At 35.2% G+C, this 15,538-nt stretch overlaps 1 protein-coding gene across 3 annotated transcripts in view; it reads left to right on the forward strand.

Annotated features, from left to right (window-relative positions):
• Positions 1-10,174, forward strand: part of LOC138698293 (cytochrome P450 4C1-like) — a 66,761-nt gene extending 56,587 nt beyond the window's left edge. For all 3 annotated transcript variants that reach the window (XM_069824088.1, XM_069824089.1, XM_069824090.1), the window contains one exon: positions 9,619-10,174. In XM_069824088.1, coding sequence (XP_069680189.1) covers positions 9,619-9,968 — 350 coding nt within the window. In that variant the 3' untranslated portion in view covers positions 9,969-10,174. The remainder of the gene's footprint in view (positions 1-9,618) is intronic.
• Positions 10,175-15,538: the final 5,364 nt, after the last annotated feature.

A 15,538-nucleotide genomic window follows, 5' to 3' on the forward strand; every position in this document is an offset into this window, starting at 1 on the left:
GCGGAGGAAGTAATTAAGTTACAATACTTTAGTTACCAACGGCGTCAATTGTGCTACTTTTCTCGGCATAAAACCAAAGTTGTTGATAAAGTTGCCTATTTTTAGTTTCAGTGTCCAATGTTAAAATATAATGTAATTTTCATAAATATTCATATGCGTTTTACCAACTTTTAAATGTACAGATTTCAAGTTAGCTACATATCGTCAAAATATATGAAGTCCATACACCATTGTCAGCAACTCTTTCAAACCTCCTGTATCTTAAATTTTTGAACATTCGAAACTTGAAAGACAATTCTTAAATGCACTTAATAAATATTGATTTATACATAATTATTAAAAATTTGTCATTTTCTCCATATTTTTGCAAAACTTTTTGTTATGTTGTGATGTTTTGCCTGTCTTCAGTCACAAACATACAGAAGATAATGTTTATTAAATTGTTTCATATGAAGTTGATTTTTTTCGAAATAACGAGTCAGAATTTTTTTTTGATAAATATGTTTTCCTTTATTTTTCTTCGCAGTTCCAGGGAGTTTTCAAGAATATCATGGATCTCTAATGTACTGTATATCAATAATATTTTCTTGATACTATACTGCAATAGTGAAAGACATACGTGTATGTAATGTAATGTGTGTATGTGTGCATATTTACATGTATGTATGTATGTATGTATGTATGTATGTATGTATGTATGTATGTATGTATGTATGTATGTATATCTACACGCTTTGACCGATATGTGCGAAAGCTTGCACATTTAACCTTCATAACCAGTAGAAAAAAACATAGGCTATATTAAAATTGTGCAAATGGACGTTAAATTAATTGAAAAATACAAAATATAAATAATTACGATCAAATATTCATGTCCAATATTAAAATGCAATCTTCTACAGTCATTTTTTTTATTACTGTCTGTTGTATTCAACATCGACTTTCACGAGGCCATGGAAATTATAACACGAAATTTAATGACGTTATCCTTTTTTATCTTTTCTCTGGATGAAGTAATTACAATAAATGTAATATTTTTATTTATGGAAGTGAAGTAATATTTTTCTTCGTTTAGACACAGCATTTTCAGAATTCCATAAATAACGTACCGGAGGTATTAAAAAAACCAATTACTCTAAAAAGCTTGTTACGCGTAACAACATTTGAAATGCATTTATGATTATTAAAATATTTAGTTTTACGCGCCAGTAAATGAGACCTTTTACTGATGTGAATGGCTAAGTATTAGATCGTGGAAAGAGAGGAGGCTGTTCAGTAATCTTTATATGAAACAACGTGTCAAAGTCAGGGTAGGAGAAGAAATGTCAGAAGGAAGTGATATAGGGAGAGGAGTAAGACAAGGCTGCTCTTATCAACTACTCTGTTCAACATCTACTTGGAGGATTTGGTGAAGAACTATTTTCAGGAAATAGGAGGAGCGATAGTAGGGGGAAGAAGAATAAAGTGTATAAGATTTTCTGATGATATGACGTTGTTAGCACAAGAGGAGATGATACTAAAGGATATGTTACTGGAGCTAAATGACAGCTGTGAGCAGTAGGGGAGACCCGGCCAAAACGAATAACCCGGGCAAAGAGAATAATGTCTATTTCTTAGAAACGCCAATAGGTAGCACTTTCTGTTATGTTGGGGAAGAATCTCAACCAGATTTTGCTGCTGGAACTGACTTGTCATTCTGGCTAGTGAGAAAAGAAGTCAGCTTGTGTTTGAAGAAAATTGACTGTTTTCTTAAAATATTTCAAGGTAAGAGAAACTTATGTACAACATACAGTACTGCAGAAACTCTTTGTTATGTGATAGTAATATATAGGCGATACTATTACTTCTATAGTGTCGTAATTATGAAGAAGAATATTCACGTTAATGTTTGTATAACCTTAAATGAAAAGCGAAGTGGCGTCTGTGGCCAAAGCGAATAGGGCAAAGTGGATAAGTTATCCGCTTTGCCCTGCCACCTCTTTCGACTATATAAGTGTTAGCTGTATTTTTGTATGTATTTGTCTATTGTAATAAAGCGTGTTACGTCATTTTACATAGTGGAGGCATTAAGTCAGACTAATTAAATTATAAATCAACAACACCGATCTTAATTTTTAATTAGAAAGGTAGTAATGCGTTTTCAGATGGTTTAATTTTTCAAGAGGAAGACGGAGCAAGCCAAATGGTCTGAAGAAGCCATGAAGAAAGCACTTGAAGAAATAAAATCTTCCAATCAGTGGTTCTGCTATCTGGTCATACAACCATAACGTGTTTGTTGATGAAGATTTTGCTCCAGATGAACTTACAGATCACCCACTTGAGCCAGCAATCAGCGAAACGACAGCTGGCTCATATTATGCGGCGCCAGTTCCTTCTGCGGCAGAAGAAACAGTTAATGCTTACTCAGAATCAACCACCTCTGTGATGTCTTCATCTTCAGAGATTGAAGAAATATTGAATACATCAAGTAAACTCAAATTTTCAGTTCCGGTTACACCAAAACCCTCAACATCGTCAGCAGGAAAACCCAAGTCAGTTCTTTTGATTTAGACCAGAGCCAAAAGTGGATGCTAAAAAGATACTATTTAAATGAAGAAAATATCAGCGCTCTGAAGCTCTTACATCTATACCGATTAAAAACGCTGAAAGAGAAGTAACTTATGGGCAGGAGGAAAAGCAGAAGAAATCCATGTTTTCAGTGCCAGTGAAAAGTCGACTTGTTCAAATTTGTATTTTGTACTAATCTAACGTGCTGTAAAGGGCTGTAATAACATTTCTCATCGTCTCATATGAATCATTAAAATCGTGTTTATGTGTTGATTTAATTTTTTTATTAGCAGTGAAGAGAAATGAAATAGAAAGGTGAAAATGTTATAGGGATATTCACTTTGCCCGGGTTAATTATTCACCTCGCCCGTGTACCCTGGCAAAGCGAATAATTAACTATATTTTGTGCGAGATCGTGCGTATTTGCTTGTTTTCCGCACAGAACCAATACGCGGTAAGTGTGAAATACCACATTCAGTATTCCCAACCTAACACACATAACAATTTCCCTCTTCTTACCGCTTCATTCATTTTACCGCTTTAGGCTTTTAACATTATTTTTAGAGACGTTTAACATAGTAATAATTATAAATTGGAAACTTACCACTGCAATTTCACCTAAATTGCAATGTTAATTATTGTTTTTAAATATTTGCAAAAATTAAGTAAAGTCTACTACTCCACGAAACTTATTGCATTCCTGATACAAGTAACATTAAGGAAGCCGTGAAAAAATCAACAAGATTCCAGATGCCGATGTTATTACTGCAATATGTTATATAAATAATGTTGTTAAAATATTAAAATGAAAAATAAATCCTCACATAACCTTACCGTTTGTTTTAAGTTCGCATTTATAGACTGGGGGAAAAAAAGACAGACATATCACGGCCTGCTGGAGTATAGTAAACACAGAAAACATTTTACAGCAACAATGTTGAAGAAAGATATTTTGGCATTCCGAAGTTGGCGTCATTAAACACAAACCAACATGGAGGTTTCATTGCAACTAATTAGAAATTCGTCTTTCAGGTATGTAATAAACGATCTTCGCACAAAATAATGTACGATACACGAGCGGTATGTTTGTTTTCATGTTCTCGGAAATTAAAAAAGCTCAACTACGTTTCGCTTTTTCAATCTTTTCCTCGAACATGAAAACGTCAACATACCGCTCTTGTAACGTATATTACTATTCTTTCTCAAATCATATCACTGTCCGAAACGAGAAACGAGAAACGAATTGCTGTTTTGTAGTTATGTGGACAACATGTGTCACAACCAAAGTCATGAATTTTTTGTTTCGGGGTCACCAAAATATAGCCTATGGCATTGTTTATTCTTAGCTTATCCGCTTTGCCCGGGTTACCCCTATGGGATGAAGATAAATGCCAAGAAGACGAAGACCATGGTCATAGGAACAAAAGCAAATAAGGTAAACTTGCGAATTCTAAATGAGGCAGTAAAGCAAGTGGACGGCTTCAAATACTTGGGGTGTACTATAAGCAGTAACATGAGCTGCTGCCAAGAAGTCAAAAGGAGAATAGTAATGGTAAAGGAAGCTTTTAATAGAAGCATCTTCTGCGGACCTCTGAAGAAAGAACTAAGGAAGAGACTAGTGAAGTGCTTTGTGTGGTAGTGTGGAGCATTGTATGGGGCAGAAACATGGACATTACGGCGAAGTGAAGAGAAGCGACTAGAAACATTTGAAATGTGGATGTGGAGAAGGATGGAGCGTGTGAAATGGACAGAGTAAGAAACGAAGCTGTGTTGGGAAGAGTGGATGAAGAAAGAATGATGCTGAAACTGATCAGAAAGAGAAAAAGGAATTGGCTGGGTCACTGGTTGAGAATAAACTGCCTACTGAAGGATGCACTGGAAGGAATGGTGAACGGAAGAAGAGTTCGGGGCAGGAGAAATTATCAGATGATAGACGACATTAAGGTACTGTATATGGATCATGTGGAGAGACAACGAGAAAGGCACAAAATAGGAAAGACTGGAGAATGCTGGGTTTGCAGTGAAAGACCTGCCCTTTGGAAGAACACAATGAATGAATGAATGAATGAATGAATGAATAGCCTACATAGATTTATTTTGTGATTAGATTATTTGAAGAAGCTGTATTAACTATAATATCTAGCGCCAGTGGACATTTTGTGGAAGTGAATACGGACACTTCCAATTTTGTACAGCCCACAGTGGTCCAAAATGTTAATCTAGCTGGACAAAATGAATAACTTTTCTTCTATGCAACAGATTTTCATAAACCTTTGTACAGTAGTTACAGATAACATATTTCTTTGTATACAAACTCTCATTACGTTTATGTAAAAGAAACTACCTCATAATAGGAGTATGAATTTAGGCAAATTTATCAGCTTTTCCCCTATATAACAGATTTTCATTAAACATTATACATTAATTACAGGTGACATATATTTGTTTTGTTGCAAACTGTCATTATATTCGTATCAGAGAAACTATCCTATTATAGAGGGTAAATTTAAACAAATTTAATAATTTTTCTTCTGTCTTACAGATTTTGATCAAACTTTGTACAATAGTTACAGGAATATATTTACTTTGTATACAAACTATGCCAACTTTGACTAGGATAACACCAGGAGAATGACAGCATCGAAATAATGAAAGATCAGTAGAATAATTTTACTTTGTGATCAATAGATAGATTTACTATAATTAATTAACTTTATTTATTTTATTAATTTCATATTTCTTAGATTCATTTTGCTCTTAATGGAAGTGATATTACGAGTATGTGTTATTAGTCTTATTACACATTTTTAAAAACCTAATATTTTATTTTCAGAACCTATTTTACAGTTTTTAAAGCCTATTTTAGTCCACACCTGTGAAGTAACGGTTAGCCCGTCTGACTCCGAAATCAGGTGGCTTGGGTTCGATTCCCGGTCGGGGCAAGTTTCCTGGTTGAGATTTTTTCCTGGGTTTTCCCTCAACCCAATATGACAAAAATGCTGGGTAACTTTCGGTCCTGGAACCCTGACTCATTTCGCCGGCATTATCACCTACATCTCATTCAGACATTAAATAACCTAAGATGCAAAATAACAAACTAAAATAAAAAATAGATAATTATGTGTATTAAGGTTTCTTTTCTATGGGTCAGTTAGTTTCTTATCTATTTACAGATATATTTTGAAAAATTTGAATATTTAAAAATGAAATGTGTCGCTCAATTTTTCAGTAAAATTGTCAGTAAAAGGTTTTCTGCAAGACCCGTGGCATATTTAGAAAAACATCAGGAAGGACCTATTAATTTTCCTATTTCTTTACTTCAAAAAGGGGGAAAATTTGTGTCTTGCGCAGTGTCACATCGTTCGACTAGGAAAATTTTGTAGCGCATAAAGTGCAGTTTGTCCCACGTTATTACACTTATTATTATTACTGTTATTATTATTATTATTATTATTATTATTATTATTATTATCATCAGTTGTATTGATTAATAGACATATTGGACACTTCATTTTCAAATTTACATCATCGACCAGTTACACTTTCCCCATCGTTCGGTCAGTCTTTCAACACAAAGCAACGCAAAAAATTATGTTAGGGATGGTACTGGCTTGCCAAAGTACCGCGGTCTCCCGTGGAAATTTTATTTCAAATTCGGAAGACACGTTCTTTACACAGTAATACCACAGCCTAGTGTATACAGCCACTAAGCCTGTGGTAACGAGAGTAGAATTGTCATATTAGTAGTCATATTATCTGTGATGAGATGATAGTAGCGATCCTAGTGGCTCGCAACTACCTATGGGTCCATATTCCCAAAGTATTGAGCTTCGTAACTATACTACTAGACTGTGATAATACTGTGCTCTATACAGCTGTTCAGTGTGGCGAACACACTAAACTACCGAAAGGCGGTGACCTCCTAATCTCTCATCTCCACACACATACACTGATACCTCTATAGGCAATACAATGATTTGAATTGAAAGAGGTGAATTGGGAGGACAAATTTAAAAGGTACGCAAAACGCGTCCTTGCAAGGGGTTCGGGGCTGCAAGAAGTAAAATATGTGAACTCCAAGCCTGTTGGCCACTAGTCTCACTCCGGGTTACTCTGCTCCACTGAAGGAGCTCTGGAAAATTTTGAAGGGGAAAATCGAAAATGGACGTAACCTCTTAGGTACCACATACGCGAGGGGGACGGAAATGTGATCAAAGTGATCACGGGACTGGACATAAAAATGATACAATTGTTGCAAATTTTGGGTTATATAAAAAGTATATTTCTTTTACACATTTACTCAGCTTATATATTTCTCTACCAAATGACATTGAGGTAAATGATCTAACCACATAACCACATTTAGACGAAACTGCACTATGTGTCCCAGTCCCGTTGCTTACGAGTATAATCTCGTAAGCAACGCCCAGTCCAATGATGTGGTACTGCACATGCGCGAGACACGGTAAGTGGGCCAGCATGTCATTGATAGGCTACAGCTAATAATGTAATGAAATCAGTGTGGTTTTAGGCGTAATAGATCGACTATTGATCAGATATTTTTATTCGACAGATAATGGAGAAAAAATGGGAGTATAAGGGTACAGTGCATCAGTTATTCATAGATTTCAAAAAGGCATATGACTCGGTTAAGAGCGAAGTTTTATATAACATTTTTATTGAATTTGGTATTCCCAAGAAACTAGTTCGATTGATTAAAATGTGTCTCAGTGAAACGTACAGCAGAGTCCGTATAGGTCAGTTTCTGTCAGATTCGTTTCCAATTCACTGTGGGCTAAAGCAAGGAGATGCACTATCACCTTTACTTTTTAACTTTGCTCTATAGTATGCCTTAGGAAAATCCAGGATAACAGAGAGGGTTTAGAATTGAACGGGTTAACTCAGCTGATTGTTGCCTATAAAATGACGAGTATGATTCCGATGATTTAAAAAGCTATATTTTATTTCTATTAGTTTTTTGTATTCTTCACCTGACATAATTAGGAACATTAAATCCAGACGGTTGAGATGGGCAGGGCATGTAGCACGTATGGGCGAATCCAGAAATGCATATAGAGTGTTAGTTGGGAGACCGGAGGGAAAAAGACCTTTAGGGAGGCCGAGATGTAGATTTTATTTTTTTATTTTAATTGGTTATTTAACGACGCTGTATCAACTACTAGGTTATTTAGCGTCGATGAGATTGGTGATAGCGAGATGATATTTGGCGAGATGAGGCCGAGGATTCGCCAGAGATTACCTTGTATTCACATTACAGTTGGGGAAAACCTCGGAAAAAACCCAACCAGGTAATCAGCCCAAGCGGGGATCGAACCCGCGCCCGAACGCAACTTCAGACCGGCAGGCAAGCGCCTTAACCGACTGAGCCACGCCGGTGGTCCGAGACGTAGATGGGAGGATAATATTAAAATGGATTTGAGGGAGGTGGGGTATGATGATAGAGACTGGATTAATGTTGCACAGGATAGGGACCGCTGGCGGGCTTATGTGAGGGCGGCAATGAACCTTCGAGTTCCTTAAAAGCCATTTGTAAGTAAGTAAGTAAGTTTTTCACTGGGTTTCGAACAGAATTCTAGCATATTGGTTTTATCCGTATTTAGTTTAAGTCCATTACTAGTGAACCATTTATTTGGTTTATCGTTGTCTTCAAAATAGGAATACCTTTTATAAGCTACAGCACAACGTCTTCTTCTATATGCAGTAAGCAAGGACACTAGAAGTGTCGTGAACACAATAAGCTATGCTCGGAGGGACACAATTTGTATCAATTCATATTTATTGCCCACTGTTTCACCAGTTCCTTTTCTTATAAGAGAATCAGCAAGATATAAAAAATACTATAGTACACACGGCATGTATGCCGGGCTTTCTTACACATTTACGCATGAAAAAAAAAAAAGGCTGCTAATTAACAAAACTATGGACTTCACTTCATACAATTTACCTGAAATATGATGTATCAGTTGTCTTTTTGCTTTTGACGTTGCAGTTTTATGCAGCACACACAACTGACATGTTTTTTCTTTGGTTTTTCGTAGCTCTTCCTCCATATGCAGAAGGTTGTAAGGAGACGAATTTTTACAACGGTAGCCGCTTAGTTCATATCTGCCGTGTTTCACGGTGGCACCGCAAAGAGCGCTGTACAGGACAATATGGCCAATCTATAATCTCTTTCTAACTCGATGACTAAAACAGAAACCACCATTTTCATTTTCAAGAAGGTATGGGTCAATAATCCCGAACTGTGCGACACCACACCAGACAGTGACGCGTTCACTATGAAGCGGTCGCATGTTGATCTCTTTCGGATTTTCCTCTGCCCAGTACCGGAAGTTCTGTTTATTTACACTTCCAGACAAATGAAAATGTGCTTCGTCTGACATTAACAAAACAATATTGTTGGACAGGATTTCAAGAAACTGTTGGCAAATCTCAGACGATTTCCTATATCACAATCTTGAAGTTCGTGGACCATTGCTATTTTCTATGGATGAAAGTTAAGATCCTGTTGCTAAATCCTCCTAAGGCTGCGATTACTTAATTGCAAAGCTGCTGCTTGTTTTCTCGCCTAAGTTCTGGCTCCTTCCGAATGCATGACGCACAATTGCACTGTTTTGTGGAGATCGGACTGATGTTGGTCACCCTGGTGGTTTCTGTTTTATTACTGAAGCCGTTTTCGTAAATGATGCAATCCACAATTTTATAGTCTTGCGGCTAGGAACACGTCCTTGACGCGGAATCTGAAAGTGTGTGCTGAACAGAACTGAAAGATAAAATGCATACCATAGGAAATAAATTCTTATTACTGTTTGATATTTGACTTCAACATTTTCCATTTTAATAGCAGTTGAAAATGGGGAGATATTTCTGCCTCACCTTCTACAATTAAAAATAATTTATATGAAGCTTGTTGAAATTCAGCGATCAGAGAAAGTAATTCCTTACAGTGTACAAAAAGTATATATTCATTAAATGCAGCAACAGGACGGAAAACAGTGTTTAAATTTCATTTTATAACTTTTCACTTATCAAGTATTTCTTCTGTTACAGGTGGTTTCGTTATTCCTGCAGGTATGGCTATCGACATAAACATACACGCTATCCACATGAATCCAAATAATTTTTCAAATCCCTCCAAATTCGATCCTGATAATTTCTTACCAGAAAGGGTAATGAAACGACATCCTTTTGCCTATATTCCTTTCAGTGCAGGCTCTAGAAACTGCATTGGGCAAAAGTTCGCAATGCTAGAACTAAAAGGTATGTTATCATACGTGTTACGTAACTATAAAGTAATCTCTCTGGATAGGAGGGAAGATGTGAGAATGTTGAATACACTCGTTTTGAAATCAAACACGGGCATCAGAATATCCATAATAAGAAGGAAGTCAAGTGTGTAAGATTTCACTCGGAATATAATTAGGTTGATGTAACAAATAACTATACAAAATTTAATATTAGAGGTGTACATAATTAAGACTAAACAATTGATTGGTTTATATAGAATGTATGCAATTGCAATAACTAATGTTCAACGTATGTAAAATATGTCAAAAATAATGTATGTCAGATTAATATGTTAATAAAGTTAAAGTTCGATTCTAAATATGTCTTCTAATTCAGAAGTGTAATATATGAACAAAAATGTATCAATTAAAATTATGATAATGCTAAATTATTAAATTATTAAGAAATTATGTACTGGAACGGTTGTAGGTCACAGCTTAAATACCTTTAAGAATAAGAAACAAAAAGATTTTTCTGGTCCAAGTAACTATCCGAAAGACAACAAATTTATTATATGTACGAAATGTAAATTTATCATAATACTAATACACGGGGTTCGCAATTCAAATTGTATTACTTCGTAATATAGCTGACTATAAAACGTATCAAATTTACTAGGGCATTCGATAAGTAATGGTAACAATGCTGTAAATCTGCTCCTAGCGGTGACCATTGAAATCTTGTACTATACGTAATAGAGCAGCGATTACTTTAGTACGGTAACCTGGCCGAAGTGTTGAATGTAAAACATAATATTGTGAAATTTGGTTTATTTTAAAAACATTGCGAAGATCTAAATTCATTATCATGAAGTCAATGGGATACTATCATACATTAATGAATGTACGTCGCTACTAACGCGTCACTGCAGTGGCCTCATCTGAAGGGAGTCTAAATGTAGCCGAGCTGTCGGAAATAACAGCGATGCGCTTGGCTTCACCTTCCATTTTGAACTTTCACTGATACGAGTATGAGTCAAGAGATCTTTAACTTTGAGCCCTCATCCGAGCTGTCAATCATCTGGTAACTGTTGAAGAGTCAAACCATGGTTATGGCAAATGCCATCTATGGCTATCATCGCCTACCCCGTTCATTAAATATGCCGTCAGTTTCCGAATCTCACCGCTCAGTTTATTAAGTGCAGAGGATTACGAAAACATAAAAAATTTATGACAAAACTTGCAATAAAATATTTTTACAATATTTACCACACTATTTATGATAGCCATACATAAATTTCACCACCTAATCTTGGAAAAATGCTGAATTGAATGGATTATTCTTCACTTAATTTAGAGTACACTGAACAACAATATTTTTAACTTTTATCTTGCTCCGAAATAAAAATAAGTCAATATTATTAATATGTGTGCCCTAAATCTGAATTTAAAGTCCAACTCGCTCCATCACGTACTATTTTCCGGAGAAATTGAATTTATTTTTTTGTGAAAAAACTATATATATATATATATATATATATATATATATATATATATATACGCTGCTACTGAGAAAATTATAACAGACTAGGAATTCAAAATGCCTCATAATACTTGAAAGTGTGTACTGGATACAAAAATGATGCTACATAGTTTAAAACACGAAAAAAAAATACAAAGAAATATTTTTTTTGGGTATAATAAGAAAAATCTCGGAATTTGAATTTAACATTTACAAGGATTTTCTGAATGACTTCCGTTTATAACTAGAACCAGAACTGTTTTTTACAAGAAACCAACTATAGTCTTCAAGCCTGTTGGATGATGATCTTCCTTTAGATCGGCTTTTCATTTCAGATATTTCTTGATGAAATCTTTCCCTATGCTCGTTGCTAACCGCTCCAAGGTTAGGAGAAACAACATCCAAATAAGAGCGTAAAAAATGTACTTTGAGAAACTTATTATACTCCATATTCTCATATGCACTTAATATGTTTTCAACTAGTTCCATGTAGTTGTCTGCGCTAGTATTTCTAAGGAAATTTGAGCAAACATCTTTGAAAGCGAGCCATGCCATTTTTCTGCAACGGACAGTTTTTCCTCAAACAAAGAGTTAGTCATAACTTTTGCGAATTTCTGGACCGACGATAATGCCCTCGTTAATTTGCTTACACTCAAACTGGTAAACTTTTCTTTTAAATACTGAAAATCACACCCTTGAGTGTACCTTGCGTAGACCTCACATTGAACTATTATGATATTTACTGAATACAAGGGACCAGTATCTGTTTATTTATTACAAGTACAGAAGAATATACCAACAACCATAAGAAACCGGAAATAGGTCATAAATTCATACAATGCATTACTTTTGTTTTCGTTTACAACCCCCAAGCCGCGTCGAAAATTGAAATCACAGTATATCTTAAAAACCTTACGTGATACGAAAAAAAGATATGCATTTTAGGATTCACCGCACACCAAACAATAAGTAACACATTGTTTCAAGTCGGAGCAAAATTCTTGTTGTTCAGTGTTATTAATTTGTCCTTTAAAATTTTGAAAGATTATTGGGGCTAAGCGGGATGAAGCTACAGGAGAATGGAGAAAGTTACACAACACAGAACTGCACGCATTGTATTCTTCACCTAACATAATTAGGAACTTAAAATCCAGACGTTTGAGATGGGCAGGGCATGTAGCACGTATGGGCGAATCCAGAAATGCATATAGAGTGTTAGTTGGGAGACCGGAGGGAAAAAGACCTTTAGGGAGGCCGAGACGTAGATGGGAGGATAATATTAAAATGGATTTGAGGGAGGTGGGGTGTGATGATAGAGACTGGATTAATCTTGCACAGGATAGGAACCGATGGCGGGCTTATGTGAGGGCGGCAATGAACCTTCGGGTTCCTTAAAAGCCATTTGTAAGTAAGTAAGTATTGTTTCAATCATTGACTTTACTGTTGTGTATGTTTTAGTTATTAACCTTTACATAATAAGTTACAAGACGTATAAACGTTTTCGTTGAACAGTGTCAACCTCTACAGATACGAACAATCAATTTTACAATATCATTATTCTCTACATTCTCTACACATACATTGTATGTTTAACGGCATACGGGGATAAAAGCTGTTAAAAATTAATATAGTCTCCTCATAGCTAGCACACGATCAACATCTAAAGACAGCACATCCACAACAACGATCTTAGTCACCCGACTCACATCTTGCTACACAAATCACTACAAATATAGTATTGGATTTGAAATCATAACACAATATATTGGCATAAAGATCATCATATTGGCATAAAGATCATCACAATGATCTGCATAAGCAGTCACGACAGGCTATGCTATATAATGGAAAGATGTGCATCACTAAAATATGGAAATATGAATAAAACATGTAACAAAACATTGTAATTGCAAATCTTCACATGTATAATATAACATATAGTCAGCTCACTTTTATATTTTAACCTCACTTTTAGCATTACATTAATAATCCAGCCTACATGTGATGACTTGCAAAATATATCTATTGTACATTATTCGTACACTTTTAATGTTGACGTTAGGGACACCCACATTTGAATATTAGAGTATTAATGTGTATTATAACTATATTAATTTTAACAGGATTTATCTCCGTATGCCATTAAACATGCATTGTATGTGTAGAGAATTGAGAGAATAATGATATTGTAAAATTGATTGTTCGTATCTGAAGATGTTGACACTGTTCAACGAAAACGTTTATACGTCTTGTAACTTATTATGTAAAGGTTAATACTTAAAACATACACAACAGTAAAGTCAATGACTGAAACAATAAACTTGCTACATATATATAGACTTTTCTGAGAAATTACATAAAATGAATTGCAAAACTTTAAAATTTCTTTAACTGTTGCAACAAATCGAAATATACTTAAACTCATACAGGTATATTTTCTTGGTAAACTAATTATGCCATTGGTCCTAAATTTTTTTCAGGTTTTACATATTGCTTTGTGATAGTGAAATTCAGGTTTTATTTTTATGACTGGAAAATTATGTTAGTTTTTAAATTTTATACATTATTTTATTTTTTTAACTCTAATATTTTAAAATATCAGAAAACCGACAGATCTTTCTCAAATGTCGGCCTGGGTAGCGTAATCGGTATGGCGCTGGCCTTCTGTGCACGAGGTTGCGGGTTAGATCCCGGCCCAGGTCGATGCCATTAAAGTGTGCTTAAATGCGACAGGCTCATGTCAGTAGTTTTACTGGCATGTAAAAGAACTCCTGCGGGACAAAATTCCGGCATACCGGCGACGCTGATATAACCTCTGCAGTTGCGAGCGTCGTTAAATAAGCCACAATTTAATTTTCTTTCTCAAATTAGTAAAAAATGATTTTCTTACAGCTTTATGCATAAGTAAGATCTGATAAAAATTTAGGATCAATAACATTATTATTTTACCAGGAATTTCTACTTACCTAAGCTTATGTTTCAGTGTATTTTCGATTTGTTGCAACAATTAAACAAATTATTTAGGACAGAAATATAATCTAAATTAAGTTAACTCTATATCATTCAATTCAGCTTTATTTCGAGATTAAGTGATACAATTTATGTGTGGCTTTCGTGAATATTGTAGTAGATATTTTCAAAAGTGTAAATGCATTTTTTGCTATAATTTTTGTATGCGTCCATAGCCCGCTGCCCTTAAATGTTAAAGTTAGTTCCGATATTTTCCGCATGTTTCGTTACTCTATAGATTTCGGTAGTACACTGATGTTCAAAGATGTCTGACCAACTGTTTTATGATCGTGTAAGCGAACTTTCCAGCCACGGGATAAGTCAGAACCAAAGACATGAAAAATTGACAAACTTTGAAACAGTTTCGCTAATTCTCAATAGGTGGCATCATTATTGGGACTGTTAAAAAGTGTCAGAGAAAATGATTATGTAGATTAAGCATTAATTATTACTACAATTGACAATATCAGCGGTTTCCAGCTGAACCCAATATTGTTTTACGATCAGTTGAGTCGGATAAAATTTGAATTGCATAATGCGGGAATATTTATCTACAATTGGCAACAGTGACTATTATCTTCGCCATCTATTCATAGAAGCAATAACAAAAGAATCAACATTTACACCAACAAGTTATCGATCACTATCGATTAGACGGATCAGATATCTTTGGACGTCAGTGTACTATTGATGTTATAGGAGTATCAACTTTAAGAAGAGGGCTTGCGCCATAGGATTTAGTTTATCAATAAAGACTAACGTCATCATCCAGAGCAGTGTCCGTCAGTTCTCCCGTAATGATTTCACAATAAACAAAGTCCATGCACTTAATATGTGTTATTATTTTTCTCTGTGTTACAAGGACAGAAACATATACAAATTAATTAATATTATGATTCATGTTCTTCGTAAAGTGACACACAAGTGGCAAAATATCTGACCTTCTTGAGTCCATATCTTAAGGAAGATGGATTGGTTAGATTACAATGAGCCACGCGTGTTTCCGTAAAGAAAAAACGAGCATTATCCCTGCATCTAAAATAAAATACACATGGAAATGGACAGACAGAGTAAGAAGCTGTGTTGGAAAGGGTGGATGAAGAAAGAATGGTACTGAAACTGATCAGAAAGAGGAAAAGGAATGGTTGGGTCACTGGTTGAGAAGAAACTTCCTACTGAAGGACGCACTGGAAGGAATGGTGAACGGGAGAAG

The sequence above is a fragment of the Periplaneta americana genome, chromosome 4 (genome assembly GCF_040183065.1).
Source record: "Periplaneta americana isolate PAMFEO1 chromosome 4, P.americana_PAMFEO1_priV1, whole genome shotgun sequence".
Lineage (NCBI taxonomy): Eukaryota > Metazoa > Arthropoda > Insecta > Blattodea > Blattidae > Periplaneta > Periplaneta americana.